Genomic DNA, 24,855 nt, shown 5'->3' with positions numbered 1-24,855 from the left:
AACTGGGTCTTTGTTCCTAAGGAAATGGTCTCAAGCAATTTTTGCTGAGGTATCAGTGAACATGGAAAAAGCCGTCTTTGTCATATTTGGGAAGGTGCTTCGTCATTGTGAGCAGCGCGGTCGAGCCCAGGAGCCAATGGGAGCAGATCATGTTAGCACGGAAGTTATATTTTTGGACATCTGATTGGACACTTGGACAATAATTAGACGTTCAGGTCCCGCTTATAAGACTGGCTCCTGTGCATTTCCTGAGTACTAACAGGTGTGTCATTCATAGACAGAATGTTCCGGAAACGGTCAAGAGCTTCCTTTCAGACATGAACGCTCCCAGTTACAAATGGGCGGCAAGCCTCACGAGACACACTAAACTATGGGAGCATTAAATGCTGAAACGCTGAAGATTACAACGTGTGAATCCCGCTGATTCAGGCTTTCTGTACTTTTAACAGATTTATGTAACATGTGTATGTATAGATCTTCCCTGGACACGCTGACGAGGGCTTTTCAGTGCTTTTTTTGACCAATCGCATTATACCGTTACTGTGCTTTTATGAATAGGTAGAAGCTTCCCAGCATATTGTAATGCTTTCTACAGAAATATCCAGAGCAGCCCATAGCTAACTGGGAGAGTAAAGGGTAAAACAATGGAACCATAAGATAATGAATCACAACACGATGCAGATTAACGCCAAGAACAAACGGGGGGCAGGTAGCGGTCATGCCATAGGAAATGATTAGCTGATTGGGATTCAGAGCTTTGATGGTGACTTCAGAGGATGTGGAAGAGAAACAGCAAAACTATGGAATCAGGGACATTGGGGGAAAACAGGAAAATGTAGAAATGTGAACTGGGGCATAGACTGAGATGAACGGGCAGGGCGTATACCTTCTTGTACCTGGTTCTGTGACTATAGACCACTCTTGAACTCCCACCACTCATGAAGACAAAGCAAGCCTTGAGTAGTCGCAGTAGGCTTCTCTTTCCACATAAGTGATGTTGATCTAGCGGAAATATTTATTTCCGCCATTATTCTGTCAGCACTGCTGGGTTTAGCGGGGAGGGGTGGTTTGGTTGTCATGGTGAGGAGGGTAGGGTGTGGGGTAATTACACTGATGAGAATCAGGTTGATCCAGCAGAACAAAAGGCTAGGATTTGGGCAGAGCCGTATCACTGCGCATGAATGTGACCTGACTAACCGCACTGATTTTGCTTTGCACATCATTCATCACCTATTCATTATTTCCTCATAATGTGTTAATTGTGATTTTGTGATAGATGAACAATAAACACTGACTGTTAATGCAGTTTATCAAAGACTCTCTGAAATGCTGCCAGTTGCACAGTTTGCCTGACACCCTGCGGCTGATCTCGCGATCCTTGTTTACACTGGGGCCTGTGGTTTGACCTGTGCTGGAAGCTGAACCCTCTTTCCGTCCCCAGTGCACCACACGCACAGCCTTATAGTTAGTTGTCTGTTAACCTGTGTAACTTGAGTCTTCCAGCCGGGGGTGACACAATAATGCACACTTTACATTACACTTTACATTATTTGTGCCTTCATAATGCATTTTTAATGTAATGCATTCATAGAACATTCAATGCACCTTCATAATGCATGCATAATGCATTCATAGAACATTCAGTGCACCTTCATAATGCATACATAATGCATTCACAGAACATTCAATGCACCTTCATAATGCATACATAATGCATTCGCAAACATTCATAAGCAGCATGTAAGTATACCTTAACATTCTAACATACTTTAATAGCACTGATATACATTAATAAACATTATATGATAATAACAAACATTATAATCATATAATTACAGGTATACTTACATGCTGTATATGAATGTCCTGTGAATGCATTATGAATGTACTGTGATGGCGCAGTTAATGCACAGCATTACTGTTTTTAATTGTGTAATAGTTTATTCTTCTCACATGTTCCTTCTGCACCTGCAGTACCTTTTTAATGTAAATGTAACAGCTTTTTCACCTGTCTGCTCCCCGTTAATTTTTTATGAATTATAAAGGCTACCATCTGCTGGGGTTATGGTTGCTAGTGGAGATGTTTCAGAAGCTGGTAGTGGCATGGGGATTCTGGGAAATAAATAAATATGCTGAGAGTTACGCTTTAAAAGCCCTGCTGGGTGGGGATCAATACTGCATTGTGTGGAGCCTGTACACCACAACCTACACATGTGATACAATGTGTGCATGAAAGACAGCAACTGTGTATGTGAACGCTAACGTGATGCAGTGGCATCGGCCGTGGTGTGCCTCACTGGGAGCTGCTCAGGAAGACGTAGAGGAAACGCTGCTTCACTTAAATGGCAGACCAGTAACAGGAACCTTTTCTGGCAGATGAGGCTCTGAGTATTTTACATGTAGATGTTAATTAATGCTGTGCTTTATTAACCATACTAATTAGCCTCATTATTCACATGTAGCCAGATGCTCCATTGGTGTAAGAATACCATGCCTGGCTTAGTATTCCACAGCGAGATGTTTGACCTCATTGTCCATCTTTGCCTTCCAGCACCACTGTCACTACCAGGGCTACGTGGAGGACGCTCCTGGCTCTGCTGTGGCCCTTAGCATCTGCTCTGGCCTGAGGTGAGGAGGCCTGGAAAAGCTTCCAGGGAAGGTTAGGGCACTTTAACGAGGTCAGTAAGAAGTCAGGATTTTCTGCTAGGGTGGTTAGTGCCACTGGATCATGTCTATATGTTGGTCTCCACCCCCACCCAACACAAATTAAAATTAATCCACCCCAGTCTGCTAGTGTCTCTCCTGCTTCTTCTATAACTGTCTTCCAAAACCCTTAGTTTATATAAATGGTAATATATATTTTCCTGACATCCCCAGGGGTGTTCTGCATGTGGACAACAGCAGCTATGGAATGGAACCCCTGGCCAACTCCAGCAGCTTCCAGCACTTGGTGTACAGACTTCAAGATGTACCACTGATGTGTGGAACACCACACCCTGAGCATGGCCATTTCAACACAACGCAGGCCCAGCCCTTCAGCCAAGCGCGCAGGGTGAGTGACTGTGTGTGCGTGTGTGTGTGTGTGTGTGTGTGTGTGTGTGTGTGTGTGAGACTGCATTTGCTTGACTGTGTGTTTTCTGTCTACAGAGTAAAAGAGCAGTACTCCACCAGACTCATTTTGTGGAGCTGTTTGTCGTGGTGGACAACGAGAGGGTGAATAGAATCTCATCGACTATTCAAATTGTGTTGTTGATAAGCACTGGAAGACAATAAGCTTTTAGGGCATGATGGCTACAATGTTACACTAACCTTATTGCATTGTCACTGGTGCACTAATATACAGACATCATTTCTGACATTCTCCCGTAAATTACATGCAAATATTTTGGGAATTTGCTTTGAACTGTTTAAAAAGTGTGAATAAAACACGTCCCTAACCATAACACACACCCCCCTCCCCCCCAGTTTACATACATGACCAGGAACCAGACGGCTGTGCGGGACGAGATGGTCCAGCTCGCCAGCTATGTGGACAGTGTAAGTTCTGCTCCGGTCGTGGGGAAGGCAGCTTGACAGAAAACCGGCTTCGGTGTATGGCATTACAGGGTCTGTAAATTCCAGCTGAATGCTGAGCTCTCTCCTGATGGCAGATGTATGTGGCTCTGAACATCCGCGTCGTCCTGGTCGGGCTGGAGATCTGGACCCAGCAGAACCTTATCAACACAGAGGGTGGTGCCGGAGAGGTTCTGGGCCGCTTCGTCCAGTGGAGGGAACAGGTTCTGGGATCACGACGTCGACATGACAGTGCACAGCTCATACTGTGAGTCCTGTGTGAATTCTGTGTGAATGTTGTGTGAGTCCTATGGGAATCCTGTCTAAGCCTCATGTGACTCCTGCGTGAGTCCTTTATGAACCTTGTGTAATTGTAATGTAAGTCCTGTGTGAATCCTGTGTGAATCCCGTGAGAGCCCTATGTGAGTCCCGTGTGAACCCCATGTGAATCCTATGTGAATCTTGTGAGTCCCGTGTGAACCCCATGTGAATCCTATGTGAATCTTGTGAGTCCCGTGTGAACCCCATGTGAATCCTATGTGAATCTTGTGAGTCCCGTGTGAACCCCATGTGAATCCTATGTGAATCTTGTGAGTCCCGTGTGAACCCCATGTGAATCCTATGTGAATCTTGTGAGTCCCGTGTGAACCCCATGTGAATCCTATGTGAATCTTGTGAGTCCCGTGTGAACCCCATGTGAATCCTATGTGAATCTTGTGAGTCCCGTGTGAAGCCCATGCTCCCTCATTGCTGTGTCTCTTCCAGGAAGAAAAGCTTTGGTGGGACGGCAGGCATGGCCTTCGTCAGCACAGTCTGCTCACGCAGCCACGGCGGGGGAATCAATGCGGTATGTGCACCCCCCCCCCCCTTTTCCCATCCCTGGGCTGCATTTGGCCTGGGGGATTGCCAGTAAAAGAGGCTCAGCTTGAGGGTCTTTCTTCTGCTCGTTCTCCGTGTGGTGTTCACCGTCTTTCTCGTCTCTGACCCCCCACCAGTACTTCGGCTCCGACGTCCTGTCACTGGCATCCATTGTGGCCCACGAGCTGGGCCACAACCTGGGCATGAATCACGACGACGGGCGGAGCTGTCTGTGCGACACAGCCAGCTGCATCATGAGCTCCGGTACCACGTGAGCTTCCGTCGGCATAGTGACCAAGCCCTTACCGACCTCGGTGACCTCTCCATTCCCCCGGCACGTCCTCACACCCCGATCCTTGATAACGCCGGTTAATTATGTTATATTTTATGCAGAGACACTTGAAAGTTTTATACTTTTAGTCTTAAAGCCATTTGTGTTTTTGGGGCATTTTCTTTTTGAGGTAACAGGGTTTTATCGTAGCCGATTCAAACCTTAATAAGGCCTCCCCCTCCCCAACAGAGGCTCACGAAACTTCAGCAGCTGCAGTTCAGATGACTTTGAGAAGATGATTCTGACCGGTGGTGGCAGCTGCCTGCTGAACGTGCCGAGGCCTGATGAGGCCTACAGCGCCCCCTACTGTGGGAATAAGTTGCTTGATGTTGGGGAGGAGTGTGACTGTGGCTCTGAAAAGGTAAGGAGGCCTCGAATTGTCATTTGTGCTGAAAACTACTTATTGCTTATGGAAAATATTGACGCAAATCTTTGGTGTGAAGGTACATATAATACGTATGATCTGGACTGTGTATTTGATGTATCGGGCACTTTCATACCAAAGTTCCAGGAACCTTCTTCCGGGTTCTGAGTTCCTCGGATGTCTTGACCGGAGACTTTTGTTGTCTCTGCCTACTTTTATATGTCGCTTTCACACTGCAGGTTTGAAACCGGTACAGTGACTTATATGCTAAAAATGAGCATGGAAGATGCAAAAAGTTTATAGGTTAATGCGAAACTACATCACCACCCCTAAAACAATGGAGGGAAGAACAAGTCATTTTGTTAGTTCCTGGGAGGATCAATCGCAATCAAAATTGGATACAGCCTTTTATTTATATTTTATTTATTATTAAATCTGGCCAGCAGATTGATCTTTCGTTTTCTACAGAATGAAAAATATATTAGACAAAAGTAGGCTGGTTAGTGACCGAATTTTCTGATGCAGAAATATGGAGCTGCAAACAAAAAGGTGTTTATTCCACTGAAGTGCAACAGTAATTTGCTCCTCTACTCTTTATCTCTTTTCCCTGCACTTCTGTGTAATTTCCAAGTTCGTGTCGGTGCTTGTGGTCAATCATCAGCAACGTATCTCTGTAAGCCCCTCCCCAGTAGGTTGTTTTGGACAAAAAGTAACAAGTCTGGAGTAAGGACTAAAAAAATGGTTCCGAACTGCCCCCAAGGAACTGCAATCAGGCCGGGTTCCTGTGGTGTGAACACTACAAAACTTACAGGTTCTAGGTAAAGGTTCTGATTCCCGAAAAAGTTCCTGCAACGTGAAAGCGGTCACTCTAAAAATGCTCCCTAATACGAAACAGAGAAAGCACCTTGTCCTCTGTTTAGCTCATTGTCTGGGTAGGACAAACTTCTCAGCTTAATCCAACCAATATCTGAATAAGTCTGTGCTCTGATGTTCTGATCATATTTCAGAATTAGAATTCACTTTATTAGCCAGGTACTAACTGCATGTACTAGCTATTTGTTTTGGCAGTATCGGTGCTTACATTCACAAATAACATAACAGGAACATAAATTAAGAAACATAGATAAGTATACATAATAGATTAAAAGAATAAAACAGTGCAAGCTGTGCAATATTAGGCATTACGGGGAACAGAGGTGTTTGAAAACTGGAATATGAAAGTATGAAAATGTATGATGCTCAACAGATGAAATAAGATGGACAAAGATGCTGTTTTTGTCCCATGTGGTTCTGCTCTTGATAGACCTGAGTCTTTTTCTAGAGGGTAGTTTTTTGCACAGTCCATGTCCAGGACGGGAGGGATTGGCCATATTCTTTCCTGCCCACTTCAGGGTTCTGGAGGCATGTAGGGTTTTGCATCATTTTATACTGGGGCAGTGGTGGCCTTATGGTGAGTGAAATGTGTTTGTGATTGAAAGGTTGCTGATCTGAATCCCAGACTAGCCGGGTACTGCCCCCAAGCACTGATCCCTGGGTAGCTAAGTAATCGCTGGCCACCGTTGATGCATATAGGTTAAATGCAGGGGATGCATTTCTTTATAGTGTGGTATGGTGAGTCAACGATGACCATTAATCACTTTTGTTTTATCAGTCATCCCTGTCCCTCTCATCTGTCATTGCCCCTCCCCACGGCAGGACTGCGAGACGGACCCCTGCTGTGAGGCGAAGACCTGCAAGCTGAAGCCAGGGGCTCAGTGTGCAGACGGCGTTTGCTGCAAGAACTGCAAGGTGGGTGCCTAGCCGGCGATTGCTTTGCGTCGCATTGCATTCAGCCGATCTGACCTCCTGTGGCCTTTCTGCTGGGTGTAAAGAGGCCGCATCAGCGCAGCAGGCCGTACCCTCACCCACGTTCATGCACCTCCTTCTCCCCCCTTACCAGTTCACGCCCGCTGGCACCGAATGCCGCTCCGTCCGGGACGAATGCGACCTGCCGGAGTTCTGTAACGGCTCTTCGCCATTATGCCAGGCAGACGTATTCAAGCAGAACGGGCACCTCTGTCGGGAGGGCAGGGCCTACTGCTATAATGGTCGGTGCCGGCACTACGACGGGCAGTGCCAGGCCATCTTCGGACCCAGTAAGTCCATTACCCTCGTACTGGCCAGCGACAGACCACAGCTCTCAGATTGATTAATCTGCACTCTGCTAATTGTTCTGTAAAATAATTAACTCACCAACACAATGATCAGTGTTTGGGTACCAGTAAGGTTTCCATCAAAGGAATATACACTCACTGGACCCTTTTTAAGGTACATCAGTTCAACTGACTTCAAGGTACCTGGCAAAACAGTCTGTTATATCCAGAGTTGCTGTGTGCCCAGAACACAACTGCAGGACACCATTTACTCATGCCACACCCCAGCAGATACACTTATGGTATAGATTATTATATTGTACATGTAGTAATTCAACTTTACCTGACTGTTGGAAGTATATATGGCCTATAAGTGCTTACTGCATCCCACCCCGTGTCTAGTGATGGACAGCCACACAGACCAATCAGTGCTGCCTGCTGTTACGTCATGCCTATTTATAAATATGCATGACTATTAATAATCCCGACTACGTATCTGCACTGGATATCACCGGCACACCACGCACCTTGTAGGCGGAGCCTGCATGTCCGTTTTAGCCAAACAAAACTACAGCTAAAAGCAGCCCTGGGGACCAAACTGTTTGTCCGCAACAGCACAATGTATAAAATCATGCAAATACAGGGTCACGTCCTGATTTTGCTGAGCGCGACGTGTCCCGGGGACTTGTGTTTCACTTTTTTTGCTTTTTTCTTACAAATCACGGTATTCATTGTGTGACATCACCACATTAATTAAAAACACTGTTTTCTGATCCCCATGGGCAAATTGTCTTTATGTCTCCCTCAATTTGCTGTGTGTGTTGATGGGACATGAAAATTATCATTACAGATGGTGCAGCTCAGGTTTGGCTCTCCGTAATTGTCGTTGCTCGACGTAGTCACAGATTCTTCATCTGAACCGGTTTTCAAAAGTACAAACCATTTGAAACCATACCTTCACACTGGGGTACTGGATCATTTTGCAAGGCAGATGCCGCATGTTTTTATCCGAGGCGTCATGGTGTTCAGTTACGGTTGGTGAGCACAGCAAGTGTGCTGTGAATCTAACTAACAGAATGATCTTGTCCACACAGAAGCGAAAGCAGCACCCGAGGTCTGTTTCAGAGACGTCAACCTGAAGGGGGATCGGTTTGGGAACTGTGGCTATCAGGGCATGGGGTACAAGAAGTGTGAAATCAGGTGTGTGTGTGTGTGTGTGTGTGTGTGTGTGTGTGTGTGTGTGTGTGTGTGTGTGTACGCGTGCGTGCTGTGTTTCACATCCACAGTTGAAGACTGTTCAGGTAGACCTTGCTCTATGTTTAAACAGCAACCCCTTGTGGTGGTATGTGCTTACAACAGTGCTTATAACCAAAGTCACCAAATTTCTGTAACTGTGTGAACTGAAAAGCTGGCATATTTCCTGTTGGAAGCTGATGGACTGGAAGGTGACTGAAGAATGTTGAATGTAGAAATGCCTAAGCCACCTGAGGCTGTTAGTGCGACAGCGGCTGGGTAGGATTTATCTGCACATGTCTGCTGTGAAGTTGGCTGGAGCGCTTCTACTGCCGTCTCTGTTCCAGGAACGCCATGTGCGGGAAGCTGCAGTGTGAAAACGTGCAGTCAGTCACTGTGTTCGGCATCGAACCCTCCATCATCCAGACGCCCATCGCCGGCACCAAGTGCTGGGGGGTGGATTTCCTGCTGGGCTCAGACGTGCCAGACCCGGGCATGGTTAACGAGGGCACCCGATGCGGGGAGAACAAGGTATTATGAAAATGTCCAGCATGAGTCAGAGCAGAACATGATATGAGCCAAGTAGCCATAACCGAGAGATTAAAGCTTGGTTTGCTGCCCATAGCTTCCCTCTTCCCAGAATCACACCAAGGCGTCCAAGTTTAGATCCTCAGACTTTCGTTTCCTCTTTCTAACTCTGTGCTGGCTGGTTCTAACAGATGTACGTCATGATAGACCCCAAAAGTGGGAGGGGCTATGGAGAGAGAAATGAGTCATTCATTAGTTACCGGAAGAAAAGACAAAGTTGGCAGAAATACGTGGGCATGAAGGTGAGATTTATAATGTCGCTTTGCTGGTCACCATAACGTCAGTATGTCAGAAAGCTCTTCCATGTACTCTGTGAAGGGAGAGGTTTGGAAATCAGTCAACCCTGATGATAGTTGCTTCCAGGCAGGGGGGGACGATGGACCATAAGACCAGGCTGCCACCTGGGGCCCCTGAAAACTAGGGGCCTCATGAAGACAGAATGTCCAAAAAATTATGGATATATGATAAATTATCATTTAAATTATAGCAATAAGTCTTATTTACATTTTTAGCAGCAGTTTTCAGGCTAGAAAAAGTTGCCCCCTGTCCAGCTGTGATGGACGTTTCCTTCTTTGAGACGTAGCAGTACCCAGCTTTCTGTTCACACTGGTGTTGAATGGTAGGCTACTGCTAATCAACACAAAGGAACCTCACAGAAGAGGAAAATGTTGCTATGATACAAATCCCTACCCATGCCAGCCCAGGGCCCCCCCTACCCATGCCAGCCCAGGGCCCCCAGAGAAGTCAGTCCGCCCCTGCTCCCGGTCTGCTGACAGAGGCCTGCATTCGCCGTACAGTTCCTGCCTCTGGGATTAGCTGGTTTGCTGAGCCGTGATCCTCAGCAATGCAGCGCCTCTGTGCTGTATTTCACAAGCAAACTGATGTGCTCCTCCTCTCTCCCCCGTCCCCAATCCATTAGGTCTGTTTGAATTACCAGTGTGTGAGTGTTGATGAGCTGAAATACGACTGCGACATCCAGAATAAATGCCACAGCAACGGGGTAAGGCTTCGTGCTGGAGGTCTGGCCAAACATCACATGTGAGAAAGCTAGTGAAAAAGCTGTAAGCTATTGTCCTATAAGCTGCCCTCATAATTCACCTGATCATGACTAGCGGGCTTCTTTTCGTATAGTGCTGCAAACTTTGTCTCGGGCCTTCTCAGGTTTGCAACAGCAACAAGAACTGTCACTGTGATAATGGCTGGGCCCCACCCACCTGTGAAATCAAAGGCTACGGGGGCAGCGTGGACAGCGGCCCCACCTGGAACCGTGAGCTGGGGTTTTGGGTCTTTTTTACAGTTAATTTCCCCGTAAACTCTATGGCTACATGAGCATGAGCGCGGGGTGTGTGTATCCCTGTTTGTGTCTTTGTTAGTGCCGTGATTGCCCTTAGCCTGTGCCTGAATCCCCCCCACAGAGAACACCTCCCTGCGGGACGGTCTGCTGGTCTTCTTCTTTGTGGTCCTGCCCCTGATGGGTCTCTGCCTCTACATCTTCTTCAGAAGGAACCTGCTACGACAGCGGCTCTGCAGAAAGAAGAACTCCCGAGCCTACGAGTGAGTCCTCCCCAGTATCAGTCCTGCTCTGTATGAGTACTGAATCATACCTGTATATACATATTCCAGCTTCAGACTGAGTACTCTTCCACCCCGGCATCACTCCTGCAATGCATGAGTACTGCATCATACCTGTATACACACCTACAGGGCTCAGAGTGAGTACTTTGCGATACCAGCAACAGTTCTGCAATGCATGAGTATTGCATCATACCTGTATACACATCTACAGGGCTCAGAGTGAGTACACTGCCATACCAGCTTCAGTCCTGCTGGATACCCGTCATATTAACAAGTACTTGTAACATTGTAATACAGACGCTCCTCTACTTACGAATGAGTTACTTTCCGAATGGCCGTTCGTAACCTGAAATGTTTGTAAGTCGTTATTCAACATCATTTTAAGGGTATACGTAAGTACAAAGAACTAGGATGCTGGGAGTACGCACGCTACGCTGTTGCGCGGCGGGAGTAGCGGGCAGGAGTCATACTAAGCGGAACTGGCGCACAGAAACTTACGAAAGTTGAAAGTTCGTACGTAGAGGAGCATCTGTATATACCAGTACTTCAAGATTGATTTTTTTATATGTGCAAATACCGGATATTTGACAAATTGCTTTCCCCATTAGGTCAGTTCTGTGTCTGTGTGTAAAACTGAAAGCATTCATCTAGAGAAGTTCTGAGCGATGTGATGCTTGTTTACCTGTTTGTCTGCGGGTCAGAGAAATGGCGTTAATCTGAAAAATATGCAGTAGACTTGATTTTTCGGTGGGGTGTCTAAATTTTTCTTTGTATTATTTAGGGCTCTTTGAATACATACTCACTTACTGTCAAGTACCCAGTATTTATTTAACAGAGGCTTGTTTCTGTCTTCTTTGCTCACAGAGAGGAGTGTGGGCCACAGACGAACACCAGCCGAGGGCCTCCAGGGGCAGGCGGGCCCAGTCGGGCCGTCAGAGAAGGAGTGAGTAACTGTTTCTATATGACGCCAAGTTAGTGGCCTTCATTAAAATACCAGTTATTCTGTGTAACTCATTTGACAACATTCTGTTCGTGGACACATGGCACAAAATATTTTGTGAATATTTGTAATACACAAGAAGCCAAAGAGAAAAGACCCCCCCCCCCCCGAGTTATTGGCACCCTTGTTAAAATTGAGTAAGAAAAAATAAGAATGAAAAAATGTTTGTGGTTCGATTAGCTTATGCTCACACTGAATTTCTTGAGAAACCCAGCTGTCAGCTGAAGAAAAGGGGCTGATGGAAATGAGGTTCCAGGAAACAAAAGACCCTTTATAACAAGAAAAAAGAAAATGTTCCCCCCCAATACATGCTAGATTCGATGTCCCCCCTCAGCTCACTCCTAGGTGTTCAGTGGGGTTTAGGTCAGGCAGCTAGGGTGACCATGGCAAAAGCCTATGTCTGGAGTCACTGAGCCATTTTGTCTACATTTGAAGTATGATTTTCCTGTTGTGTGATCCAACCTCATCCTAGTTTTAGCTTCTTAGGTGAAGCAACTGAATTTCCTGGTACTTTAAGGAGTCCATGAAATCATGTGTCCTAACAAGTAGAGGTGGGAACTGGCAGAGACCACCTGATTCCATGATATGTCAATATTTGTCTGCCGATTCAATGTGTATCACAATTTATAAAATAGTTTTTACTGAAGAGCACTTCAGGTCTACAGTTAAAGTAAAGACAAGAGCCGTAATGATACACGTATTTGTGCATTTCAGTTACATCATTTTCAATTCAACTGGCACAATGAAATGAATGAATACATTTTCTGACAGGGGCAGAACTTCACAAATAGGTGTTCAATACTGAAAATATTATGTTAATTGTGCTTTTGAGTTGGTTACAGCTACTGCTAGAGAGCTCAAAGACCCTCCCATGTAACTTAAATCAGTATTTTTGGAAGATTTCGGTTACCCAATAAATGACACCACCGCCACTGAAGAGAGAGTTCTTGATAGGACCAAGACTGTCTATCAGCTCTGTTATACGAAACTTGGACTGAAACGCATCCAACATGCTAACTCACTGGGGACAACATCATCCGAGTGTGTGAACAACCGGAGCGTGACGGAAACAGCCTCTGCAAGTTAAGCCTGGGACACTGGCTGTGTGGTATGCAGTGCAGCTGCAGTGCGTGTTGCTTTTCAGTTTGGCACGTGAGATGTGTGTCTCAGGTGCAGCTTATGCCTCGCGGCAGAAGTGCGACATCTGGAATGAAGCAGTACAGTATTTCACTCATGCTAGACGTGGTTCATAGTAAAAATAGACATTTAAAAGACGTGTTGATAGTCATACTGGCATCATCTCACTGTACAACTGACACCTCACACTTCAGTTTCATTATCTAAGCTTTATGCCACAGGCCAGGTCAGGTTGAGGAGCATGTGCTGACGCAGCGCGTTGCCACACCCACCACGCGCTGAAACTCCTCGGGATCCCAGGCAAACACATGGTCCAGTCCCCCCCCCCTCCGGAAATGGCCGTCCGTCTGCCGCAGTCACGTGTTACGTGGACGTCCCCTCGGCCTGGTTGAGCCGCTCGAGCCGGATCACCCTCAGGGAAGAGAACACGGAGGCTATATGTGTACTACAGTCGGTGTAAAAAGTGTACACGCCCCTGTTAAAATGGCAAGTTTTCGTGATGTAAAAAAAATGACACCACGGTAAATCATTTCCAAACTTTACCCACCTTTAATGTGACCAATATCCTGTACAATTCAATTGAATAATTAACAAATCTGTTAGGGAGAAACATATAAAAAATAAAAAGCAAAAAATAAACTGGCTACATAAATGTTCACGCCCATAAACTGAAGCCCCTTTCGATTTCGTTACAGCATTCTGTCTTTCTGAATACACACCGGCCATCAAATACAGTGATTCTGCTTAACCCCACATAAAGTTTGGCTGTCCTAGTAGGATTTTCCTCACATTTACTCTGTTGCATCCTCCAGCAAAAGCCATGGTTTGCAGAGAGCTTGCACAGTATCAAAGGGATGTCATTGTTGAAAGATATCAGTCAGGAGAAGGGCACAAAAAATTTCATAGCATTAGATATACCATGGAACGCAATGAAGACAGTCATGAAGAAGTGGAGAAAATTTGGGAGAACAGTGATGTTACCAAGAACTAGACCTCCTTCCAAAACTGATGAAAAGACCAAAACTGGTCAAGGAGGCTGCCAAGAGGTCAGACCTAATTCCAGCTGAAGATCTGCGGGGTGACCTGGAGAGGGCCGTGCACGAGAGATGCCCCCACAATCTGACAGATTTGGAGCACTTTTGCAAGGAAGGGTGGGCAAGTCAAGATGTGAGATGCTGATAGACTTCTACCCAAAAAAATCTGAATGCTGTAATTAAATCAAAAGACGCTTCAACAAAGTTTACAGGAGTGGACACTTGTGCAACCAGCATATATATTTTTCCCCATAACAGATTTGTATTTTTAGTTGAATTGTACAGGTTATAAGTCACATTAAAGGTGGGGAAAGTTTTGAAAGGATTTATCACGGTCTCAAGGGTGTGTACACTTTTTATATCCACTGTATCTTGTCAGAGCAGTAAACCTAGTGTAAGCTGTAATTATTTTATGTCTATAAGTTAACAACATTGGGTGAACACAGTAGTTTCAAGGTGTGTCATCTCTCTCGTTCTGAACGAGGGTAAACAGAAACCTCGTAACTGCCTGCTGGTTAAAACTGGTCAACTTTATGGCCTTTTCTAAATCAAACAGAAAGTAAAAATGCATGGCTGTGTTGGATGGTTGCTGCAAATACTGAGGTAGCTTTGAGTGAGGTTTTGAAACGGCTAAGCTGACTGTTTGACAGGCGCAATGTAGGGTTACCCCAACATGAAGATCATTTAAACATTATTTTACTTCAATTAAAGATGGCATTTTTCATTTTGTTTTCAGTGTGAGGTAAATCTAATGGACCATAAACGCATATTTTTTGTGACATTTTTTATTCATTTTTATAAAAGGTGCTAGTAATTCTGGAGAGTACTGAATTGCCACTTGGGGTCAAGTTAGGGTTAGGTTAGGGTTCGGGTTAGGGTTAGGTTGACCCTGGCTAGAAAAACAGTGGTATAGTCTTCATAAGTTTTTGGTGCATGATTGTGGATTAAAAATAAAACAATAAATGTAAAGAAGAATCACTTAAACTGCAGTTGTGCAATCATATGGTTATAGTACTGAAAAATGGGCTTCACTTCTGGTAATACAGCACAATTGTCAGTGTGCTGGACCATAATGAGAAAACCAATCAAGTATAACAAACAGAAGTCTCACTTTGCTTCAGTCCAGTTCTATTAGACACCTTCTCACAACACAGATACATTTCAGTGTAATTCGATCTTCAAGTTGGGTCACTACTTAAGATGTACCAGGGGTGCCACACAATGTCTTTCAAAATATTAGCGAAATGGCCTTGCACCCATAGCCCCCGGGATAGGCTCCGGACCCCCCGCGACCCAGTAGGATAAGCGGTTTGGAAAATGGATGGATGGATGGATGGATGGATGGACCATGCTGTGCAGTTCATCGTTTCAGAACATTCCGTATTACTTACTCGGTCAAAGCACACCTGTACTAATGCATTACTATAACTCCTGCTCACACAGCTCTCCAGCCTGCATCTCAAACACATCATCCCTGTCACAAACACATCGCAGCCTGACAATATGGTAGACTATACTTTAAAGGTGTAGGAAGAAAACTATGAAAATCTAAGAAAGCATTTCTCTCCATTCCCTTGCGGTAAATGTTAGTGAGTAGCCAATTATATATCTAAAAATGATAGAATATTATTGACAAAATTTAAACAAGGTGTCCAGTACAAGGTGTCCTCCGCTATGTGCTTCTTGGGATATTCTGCAGGTAATACAGCTGAATCTGATGACTTTATGGGAAAGGATGAGTTTACGAGAAAATGTTTTATTAGTTTTTGATGACTGGGGATTTACAGAAGTAAAAGTGAAACTAAAGCACGAAAACATATAAAAGAACCACAAAGATGTCAAGTGGTTTTTGCTTTGACCTAAAAAACACCTCAGATTCTTTTGCATTGATCACTGCTTGGGACCGGATTATTCACTCGCATGTGTTCAGACGATCACCACAACAGGAATTTGACGCAAGAACGCATGAGTGATGTAATGTCTGAGGCAGAGGCCAGCAGGAATGCTGACAGCTTAAGGTGTGGCCTTGTAAGTAAAAAGTCATTGGTTAGATACTGGGCAGTGGCCTTCATCACATAGAGCAGGGGTGCCCAACTCCAGTCCTGGGGGGCCGGAGCCCTGTGCAGCTTAGTTCTTTCCCCGTTCCACCACAAATGATTCAGCTCAAGAGTCGTGTGGTAATTAGCACAAGGAGCTGAATCAGGTGTGTTAAATGAGGGTAAACCAGAAACTGTGCGGGGCTCCGGCCCCCCAGGACTGGAGTTTGACACCCCTGACAAGGTATCTGATCTAACATGTATTGGTAAATAGTCTACAGTGAAATACAAATACTTATTCGTTACTTATTTCCATATTACTTTTATTATGGTGGTTTTAAAAATAAACAATATGAAATAAGAAGTATTACGGAGCAGAATATCTTTGTCGTTCACAATGAAACTCTGTATGAGTTCTCCGCCAAGACTACAAAATATAATAAGATATTCTTAAAAAGTGGTGAAGTATAAATTTAAAGAGCAGTTATGTAATTGTGTGGTTAAAGGTTATCATCATGCTTAACAGGCATCCTGTACAGGACGTCACCTGCTTCTTGGGATAATTTGCAGATAATATAGATCGATGGAATCTCGTGATGTTGGGTTTACAAGAAAATGCAGCACTTCAAAATAACAGGGAAGAATGTTTGACCAAGTGTGGGTGTGTTTGTTTAAGGCCTGGAAAAATGGCCACCATGTCATACTTCCGTGTGTCACTTGCATCACGAGGACATGAGTACGTGTCACTTATGGAACAGGCATCCATAAAGCTGAGAACTTTAAGTTCTAAGTACAGCCTCCATCTTTCTTTCGCTGGGTTCCTGAATGGGCCTTGCTGGTAGAAAATGTACATCTGAGTATTTCTGTTCTAAAGAGGCATTACCTGTCTGTAACGTCAGGGTCTGACCATGTGACATCTGCAGGAAATGTCCCCACAATGTCAGTCACTTCCTCTCACTTGTCCTGTACATGCTGTGTGTCACGCAGGTCACGCAGGTGGGCAGCAGGTCCGCAGCGCCATCGCACGCTGCCAAGCCCCCGCCACCCCCACCACACCCGCGGTAAATGCACGCCAGCTTTCTGTATCCCTGTTAAAGCCATGAGATGGTGTCTGACCATTTCGTATCCTGTAGCAGTGTTTCTCAACCCGTTCCTCGGAGACCCCCAGATGGTCCATGTTTTTGCTCCCTCCCAGCTCCTGGTAGGGAGCAAAAATGTGGACTGCCTGGCAGAGAGCCAGGAGGGAGCAAAAGCATGGACCGTCTGGGGGATCCCCAAGGACCCGATTGAAAAAACACTCCACTGTAGGATCTAAGTGTTTTTAAAGGTGTCCGATTGTGTCTGCCTCATTAAGGACGGTAAACTGTGATCATTTGACTTATTCTCCATCCTTACTTTCCTCAGACCTGCACCGATACCTCATCTAGTGCCTCAGAGGCCTGCTCCACTGCCTCCAACACAGTGGGGCAAGGAGGATCAGTGGCAAAAAAATTCCTATGACCCTTGACCTTTCACGACATGTGCCAACTGGGAGGCGAGTCCTCAGACTGGGTTTGAGTAGCTGGAAGCAGTGAGAAGTCTGAGTGTCCTCACCATATCGGGGGTTTTCCCCCCCAGGCTGGACTAAACGCCGGAATCACCTGCCACAGTATCTGCTCGCAATAACTGTGCAGCACACGGTGCCTGGGGCCCCATCCCAGGACTCAGCAGCTGCCTCACGCAATCTTCCACAAATGTCAAGAAGCATGGATGAAATGTGTGCATAAAATGTACAGTGATAAAGTAATTTTACCCTCTATGAATTCTGTAGTTTTATATAACAGGACATAACATAAAATCATCTGGTCCCTGCCAGGTCATAAAATTAGATAAATCTAACCTCAGGTGACACAGAACGATATTGTCGATATGTCAATATTTATTTACCAAAAAAAAAAGCCAACCAGCAGAAGCCATGTGTGGAAAAGTAAGTACGCCCCATGATTCAGTAACATGAAGAACCACCTTTAGCAGCGATAAGTTTGAGTAATTCTTTTCTGCTTGTTTATTCAGTTCAATTTAATATGTATACAAATAGCACCTGCTAAACTATAATTGCTCCCAGGAGCTTTACATTGGTGTGATGTAATACATCACTGCATCATTTATACAGCGTAATTAAAAAACTGGGGGAAAAATGAAGACAAAGTTGCATGTTATCTGTTACCTGTTATCTGTATCACTACAGAAAACACTTGAGCAGAGCAAGAATCTTGGTTTGGAAGAATTTTGGTCATTCTTCCTTACAGCTTCAGCCCATTGACGTTTCAGGGCATTCCTACAGGCACAGCTCCCTTAAAGTCCAGCTTCAGCATCTCTGGGGGCTTGAGTCTGAAGCATGAACCGAGACTCGTTTCATATATGGTGTGTTTGTGATCACTTTCTTGTTCCATGGGCCAATGTCAGCCCGGCTTCAGCTGCCAGACCGATGGCCTCACATTTTCCTATAGAATATTACTGGTTTTTTTTGGACAGTACAAACTTTCCTTGGCTACCTTTCCATGACTCTCACTACACTTACTACATACTTAGAGTAATGAACTCAAATGACAAAATAACATGGCAATTGATTGCTGAGAATTATAGTCTGACAGGTGACTGTCTTTATGTAGAATTTTCTTTATTTTAAATAATCCTTTTCGCTGTTTAATCCATCCCAGATAGATGAACAGAAACAGTCTCCGTTTTGAGATCGTTGCTGATGTCTTTTCTCCTTAGCATGGTCTTGAAACAAACCTGAATGCTCCAAACCAGCAAACTGCCAAAAGTTCTGCTTAAATAGAAGTGGTCACACGTTCTGATGACCAAGCGATGAAGTGCATTTGATTAGCAGTGCCTAGCTGCCAGTTAGCTTCTCAGTAAGCGCAAACTGTTCCCACAAGGCTTCTACATTATGGCTTGGATTATATTTGATAAGCAATGACATTTTGAAATGCGTTGCATTTTGTTACCTGCAGTTATTCTGAGATATAATTCTGTTTATGCAAAACCACAGAAACAAATGAGCACATCCTCATTTTCACATCACTGTAGTTTTTTATTGAGAGGGTGTTCAGCAGTTTTGATCCTTACTTAATGTAGAATGTGTTTGTCTAGTTTGAAATTTCATTCTTATTTGAAATGTTGATATTATTACACCTACCAGCCGTCTGTGATTTTTTTTAATAATGTTTAAGTTTCCACATTTTGTATGTATTTTAATGCATCCTTGCTGAAATGCTATCTACTTATTTGCTTATGTGTAAAAGAAGTATTCATTCATGTTTCCTCCCAAACTGCATCTGTGATCCTGACTTGCATGTAACCAATAATTCACCCAGTAAGTGACATTATGGTTAATGGCTCGGACTGTCAAACAAAGGGCTGTTTAAATTGCATAGAATCCTTGTTTAAGTGCTAAGAATCATACATTAAATTACAATTCAGGAGCAGTATCAGGCTGTACAGGTTGAGACACACCGTTGTGATTTCGATAAATGTGTTTTCTAAACACTCAAAACAGTCATATGAGTATTATTATTATTAGTGGTAGCGATCATTGTTTTGGTAGGAATTACTCTTGCCATACTGTCATTCAGTCAAACTACTGACTGTACGTGAAGCTGGTATCCAAAAAAATGATGATCTATGAGTATCGTGGTTGTGCAGTTACTGGCAATTTGTGCGTTTACTCACCAAGCAGTGACCTAGCCTGAGTGCGGAGTTGCATGGCGTAACCCTACAAGAGTTTCCATACCTTATTCCGTTCATAATGACTGGACGCTCTTGGCATTGGTGCCTTTGTCACATGATGCCAGGCGCCATTTTAAACATATTGAGTTCATGTTTATAAAGACATTGTCATGGTAAAATGCACAGAACCAAAGATAAAACTGCACTGTTTGGTTTGATGAAAATCTGCCTTCTGTTTTATAATAATAGTAAGTTTTATTTATGTTACACCTTTCTCACACTCAGGGATACTTTACAATACAGACAATACAACAAAATAAAGCAGCCTTTAAACAGCAACAGCAAAACAACTTCAAAGAGATTGTTACATACTGAGACACATTATAGCATTCCTGAAATAAATTCAGTTCAGTTTTTATTGACATTCACACAATGTGCAGGCACCTGTGAGGGAATATGCATAGATTGGACATATGCACATTATATATAAATTATACATATATAACATAAATTAGACATACATTATACATAAGTCATGCACACATAAATTCGACATTCTGTCACAACCCAAGGGGTACGGAGCGGGGAAGCAGGAGTCCAAGGACTCTGGGAAACGTAGGATTTATTAAGGGAGAATACAAGCAGGAACATGGAGCAACACACAGGACTGAACGTCAATGACTTTAACGTGGACTTAAATACATGGGACTAATTAACAACGACAAGAAACAACTGGTAACACAGAGATTCCACACGAGGTAGCGAGGGGGCGCGGCACAGGAGGATCAGACGAGCAGGGCATGACATACTGAAAGAAAATTTCTCAACCCCATGATTTTATGAACATGAACTTATCATTGGCAATTGATAAAACTGATTTGGAAAATGCTCTTATTTCTCTAGATGGCATCCAGGTGAACATTATTTAAAATGTCAGGATTGATAATGATGATGCTGATGATAGGACAGACAGACAGACAGACAGCTGTCATTGCAGCCAGGTACATTTAAATCAAAACAATAGAGTTACAAGACAATACAATACGATAACAGAAATAGGATACTGCAATGGGCAAGGTGATGCAGGTGCAAAAATGCAGTTTAGGATATCCGGGATTCTGAGTTGCAGGATACTGCAAATACACAAAGTGTCACTTTCCAGCACCGTCCTGCTTGTCTGATCCCTGTGTTTCCCTCAGGAGTGACTTATTATCAGCCATGCCTGAAGCTTGTTAATCTTTCCCCTTGTTCCTGTTTTCCACACCATGTCATAAAGCGGTCAACCGGGTTCCTGTATGGATGTGTCATTAGAAAATTCATGACTCAGTGCAGCACATATAGTCTGGGAAGGATATTGCACAGTGCCCCGGGGGGGGCTGATGTTGCTTATCAGAAGGTCAGACACAGAGCCTCACAAACTGTGGCCTGCCTGTCAGACAGCCACCTATCCATGTGACCAGGAGAGCCTCCAATTGCATGTCCTCCAGTTTAGCCCTAAGCAGTCTGGGCTTGATGGTATTGAAGGCACTGGAGAAATCAAAGAACATGACATGTACTGGTGTCGGGTCTGTCCTGGGAGGAGCCTGCCTTCTGCAGCAGATATACCCACACAGGTCTGCTGTGCAAACTGCTGAGGTTCTTGTGATGAGCACACAGGTGGTCTGAGGAATGTCAGATGTCAGAACCAGTCTCTCCATGAGCATCATTATGTGAGAGGTTAGTGCTATAGGCTGTAGTCATTCGGTGATACAGGATGTCCCTTCCTGGGCACTGGAAACAGGCAGGGTGTTTTCCGTAGCACTGGGACTCTTTGGAGGTACAAGCTCGGGTTGAAGAGGTGCTGAAGTGCTGCACATAGCTGGATGGCACAAGCCTTCAGCACACGAGGGCTGATGCCATCTGGTCCAGCAGCCTTTCCTTGGTTGAGCTTCTCCACTTCTCTCCTCACCTGAATGGCTGTGATGTCTAGTCCAGTCTGGCAGGTGGGGGATGTGGCAGAGACTGAAGTAAAGTCTGTAGTGGGTGTTTGAAGGGGGTTGGGGTAGAGCGGACATGGGTGAAGCAAAGTGGTTCCTGTTGCAGGAGTTGGTGTCGGGCTGTGGGGGATGTGAGAGTGTCCTAGAGTTCCCCCCCCCCTTTCCTCTGGAAGCTGGCGATCTCTCTCATCTCATTCCATACATTCCTGACCTTCTTCTTCTTCAATCTCTCCTCTATATAACCATAGGCAGAAATAACCATATTACACTGCATTGTAATGACAGGAGTGATAAGACAATGGGGCCCATTGTCAGGTTCACTGTGGCTCTGTCTAACTTCCCCGGGGGGGGGGGGGGGGTTGTCCTCTGAGTCCATCTCTTCTTGTCTAGAGGTGACATGGGACACGCTACACTTGACCAGTCTCCTGTCATTAGCGTTAATTGATTCCCTCGTTTCCCTCACGTTTACTATATTCTACCTGGGTTCTGTTTGTTTTGGTTTCGTGTTACTTGTCTTTATGTTATATTCCTAGCATTAGATTTTGTCTCCTAGTTTCCCTTTTAGTTTCTTAGTCACATGATTAATTTTATTAGATCCACCTGTTTCCTGTTTCCCTGTGCTGACTGTTGATTGTTCTACCTGATTGCTTGTTGTCCTGAATTCTCCCTCATTGATTAATTGCTTCACGTTTCACTCCTGCTCCTTCGCTACCCAGTTCAGTTTGTGTATTTAAATTCCAGCCTGTATGCAGTGCGTGTTGGAATGTAAGCGGTTGTGTAGGTGAACTCTGTGTGTCTGTTTCTATGCTTTACTTTGCCAATAAACCCCCTGTGCTGTCTTGCAGCTGCCAGTGCAGTGTTGCCTCCTTTCTCTCCGCCTGCGCCATGCCCCCCCATGGCCTGCTTGTAGTGCTATAATGCTGTTTTGCTTGGATTTTTCTCTGTGGGAACCCAAATTGAACCAAGCAGAAGCCGCTACAAGTTTACAAACTCATCAGCTGCTTCTGACCAGAGGAACTGAACTACAGTTGCGAAAGGCTCATAAGGGTGTTTTATTGGGCTGTGTAATATTGTGTCTAGCGTTACAGCCTTGCACATCTAGCTGTGTGTTTGTAATTGCTCAATTCAAGGTTTTGGGGAAATATGCACAAATGTTAGTTGTATTGCTATTGAATTTGTGCAGCTTTTTTTTTTTTGGTTTGTTTTATTGTAGGGATCCGGATCATTAACAAATCATCATTATTTCTACACTAAACCTCATTTGACCATAGAACCATGTGCCAGTGAATGTTCAGTAGCATCTAGCAAACTACAAGTGCTTAATAAAATCAAAGGCTTTCTTCTGCCATGCCTTCTTGATAGTTTGTTGGCATGGAGGTGATTTTGGAAACCTGGTGGACCCCCCCCCCCCCCCCCCATTCCGACTGCCCAAGATACTCCCATCTTCAAAATTTCCACTTCTGATATTGGAGAAATTATTTTGTTCCTCTAACCATCCTTCTCAATCTGCATGGGGGCCAACGTCCTCCTTCAGGCAGGTTCATTGCAGTTACACGTGTTTTAGACTTTGATTGTCAACAATGATTTTAGGTATTTTCGCTGTAACACCTGCTCCAGCATCGTTTGTCCCGCTTCACATAACACTTCAATGAAATACTAATATTTATTATTTTTAATGTGTTAATAATGGCAATAAAAATAAATATAAAATAGCATATTAAATAACACAGAGCAGAATCTTTGTCATTCTTCCTGCGCAATGAGTTCTCCACCAATGCTACAAAATAGAATAAAATATTCTTAAAAAGTGGTGAAGCGTAAATTTAAAGAGCAGTTGTGTAATTGTGGGGTTAAAGATTATCATCATGCTTGGCCGGCATCCTGTACAGGACGTCACCTGCTTCTTGGGAAAATATGCAGGTAATATAGATCGATGGAATCTCGTGACGTTGGGTTTACAAGAAAATGCAGCACTTGATAATAACAGGGAAGGATGTTTGATCTTGTTGCACAAGAGTTTGTGTGTGGTCATGTATATTTTCAGAGTTCGCTGGTAAAGCGGGTGAAACGCACGGGCAGGAAGCAGGCAAGGACGTGAAATACGGGGAAAACTGGGATTTAATAAAGATACGGGGACCAGGAAACATCGGAGATGGACTAACATCAATGACGAACAAGAAACTAAGGCAAGACATGGACTGAAATAGACGAGACTGGGCGAAAATAAATGGACACAGCTGGGCAAGATCGGGGAAGCACACGTGGTAATCAGGGGGCGTGGCACACACGAGGATCGTACGAGCCGGGCGTGACATATATATTACATTATGGAGATTGAATGTCCTCTTGGTGACTTATAGTAAAGGAGAGTGAATGGAGAGTCGCCACAAAGATACAGATACTTAATAGTGTGTGTGTGTGTGTGTTTAAGGCTTGGAAATATCCCTGACTGATGCATCGGTTAAACAGATGTTTACTAGGCATGTAACAATAAATCGCAAAACGGTTAAAAATCGATGTAATTGTATGACGATTTAAACCGGCTGATGTGGAAAATGAATCGCTTTGTCCTTCACAGTACTTCAACAGAAAAACTGGTGTAATATTACAATTGATTTCACGACGCTACTGCGAGATCACGTCTGATGTCACTGCGTATCCATGTCGACATTGTACGCCAATTTTTGGTTTTGACTGAACGCGAGATGGTGAGCGAGTTCTCTCCGTTTTTGCCAGGGGCTCCAGTTTCCTCCCACGGTCCAAAAGCGTGCAGGATAGGTTGATTGCTGAGTCTAAATTGGCCCTGTAGTTGTGTGAGTGTGTGCGCACATGCAAGCCTTAGTTTATTTATTTGAAGATTTTTTTTAGTTTCTTAGTTTGATTTTTTTAAAATAGTATTTTATTCAATTTCAGTTGCACTGTTAAGGAGAGGACATGTTTTGCACAGTTTAGAAAGATAAATAATGGAATATTTTTGAATAAATTTTTCTGCGGCTCATTCTGCTAAAAATCATACCGTGAACTGAAACGTAAATCGTATGGAATCGTGAGTTGAGTGTATCGTTACATCCCTAATCTTTACTGTCTTATTCAAGCAAAGGTCGGTTCAGAGGGAATCACTCCAGAATGATGGCAACAAATCCAAGCTTCTGTACCGTATTGTACATCCAGGGGAGCAGCTAAATATTCTGGGCGTTACACTGTACTACAATTCAAAGGCATCCAACCTCCCCCCCCCCCAGGCATTACACTGCACTACAATTCAAAGGCATCCAACCTCCTCCCCCCCCAGGCATTACACTGCACTACAATTCAAAGGCATCCAACC

General features: G+C 44.3%; 1 protein-coding gene across 6 annotated transcripts in view; it reads left to right on the top strand.

Moving 5' to 3' along the window:
- LOC125728001 (disintegrin and metalloproteinase domain-containing protein 9-like) overlaps positions 1-24,855 on the top strand; it is a 36,004-nt gene that overhangs the window by 8,139 nt on the left and 3,010 nt on the right. The window contains exons 5-22 of one of the 6 annotated variants that reach the window (XM_049005027.1): positions 2,552-2,628; positions 2,878-3,052; positions 3,148-3,213; positions 3,466-3,537; positions 3,651-3,820; positions 4,318-4,399; positions 4,548-4,681; positions 4,931-5,102; positions 6,801-6,893; positions 7,045-7,240; positions 8,332-8,437; positions 8,818-9,001; positions 9,978-10,058; positions 10,220-10,325; positions 10,559-10,612; positions 11,498-11,576; positions 16,828-16,901; positions 17,245-19,378. In XM_049005027.1, coding sequence (XP_048860984.1) covers positions 2,552-2,628; positions 2,878-3,052; positions 3,148-3,213; positions 3,466-3,537; positions 3,651-3,820; positions 4,318-4,399; positions 4,548-4,681; positions 4,931-5,102; positions 6,801-6,893; positions 7,045-7,240; positions 8,332-8,437; positions 8,818-9,001; positions 9,978-10,058; positions 10,220-10,325; positions 10,559-10,612; positions 11,498-11,576; positions 16,828-16,901; positions 17,245-17,267 — 1,944 coding nt within the window. In that variant the 3' untranslated portion in view covers positions 17,268-19,378. Of the gene's footprint in view, positions 1-2,551; positions 2,629-2,877; positions 3,053-3,147; positions 3,214-3,465; positions 3,538-3,650; positions 3,821-4,317; positions 4,400-4,547; positions 4,682-4,930; positions 5,103-6,800; positions 6,894-7,044; positions 7,241-8,331; positions 8,438-8,817; positions 9,002-9,977; positions 10,059-10,219; positions 10,326-10,473; positions 10,613-11,497; positions 11,577-16,827; positions 16,902-17,244; positions 19,379-24,855 lie in introns of those variants that run through there. The other 5 variants (XM_049005024.1, XM_049005025.1, XM_049005028.1 and 2 more) reach the window with 5 other exon arrangements.

The sequence above is a fragment of the Brienomyrus brachyistius genome, unplaced genomic scaffold (genome assembly GCF_023856365.1).
Source record: "Brienomyrus brachyistius isolate T26 unplaced genomic scaffold, BBRACH_0.4 scaffold143, whole genome shotgun sequence".
Lineage (NCBI taxonomy): Eukaryota > Metazoa > Chordata > Actinopteri > Osteoglossiformes > Mormyridae > Brienomyrus > Brienomyrus brachyistius.
The sequence above is the reverse complement of the archived record's forward strand: the minus strand, read 5'-3'. Positions and strand labels throughout refer to the sequence as shown.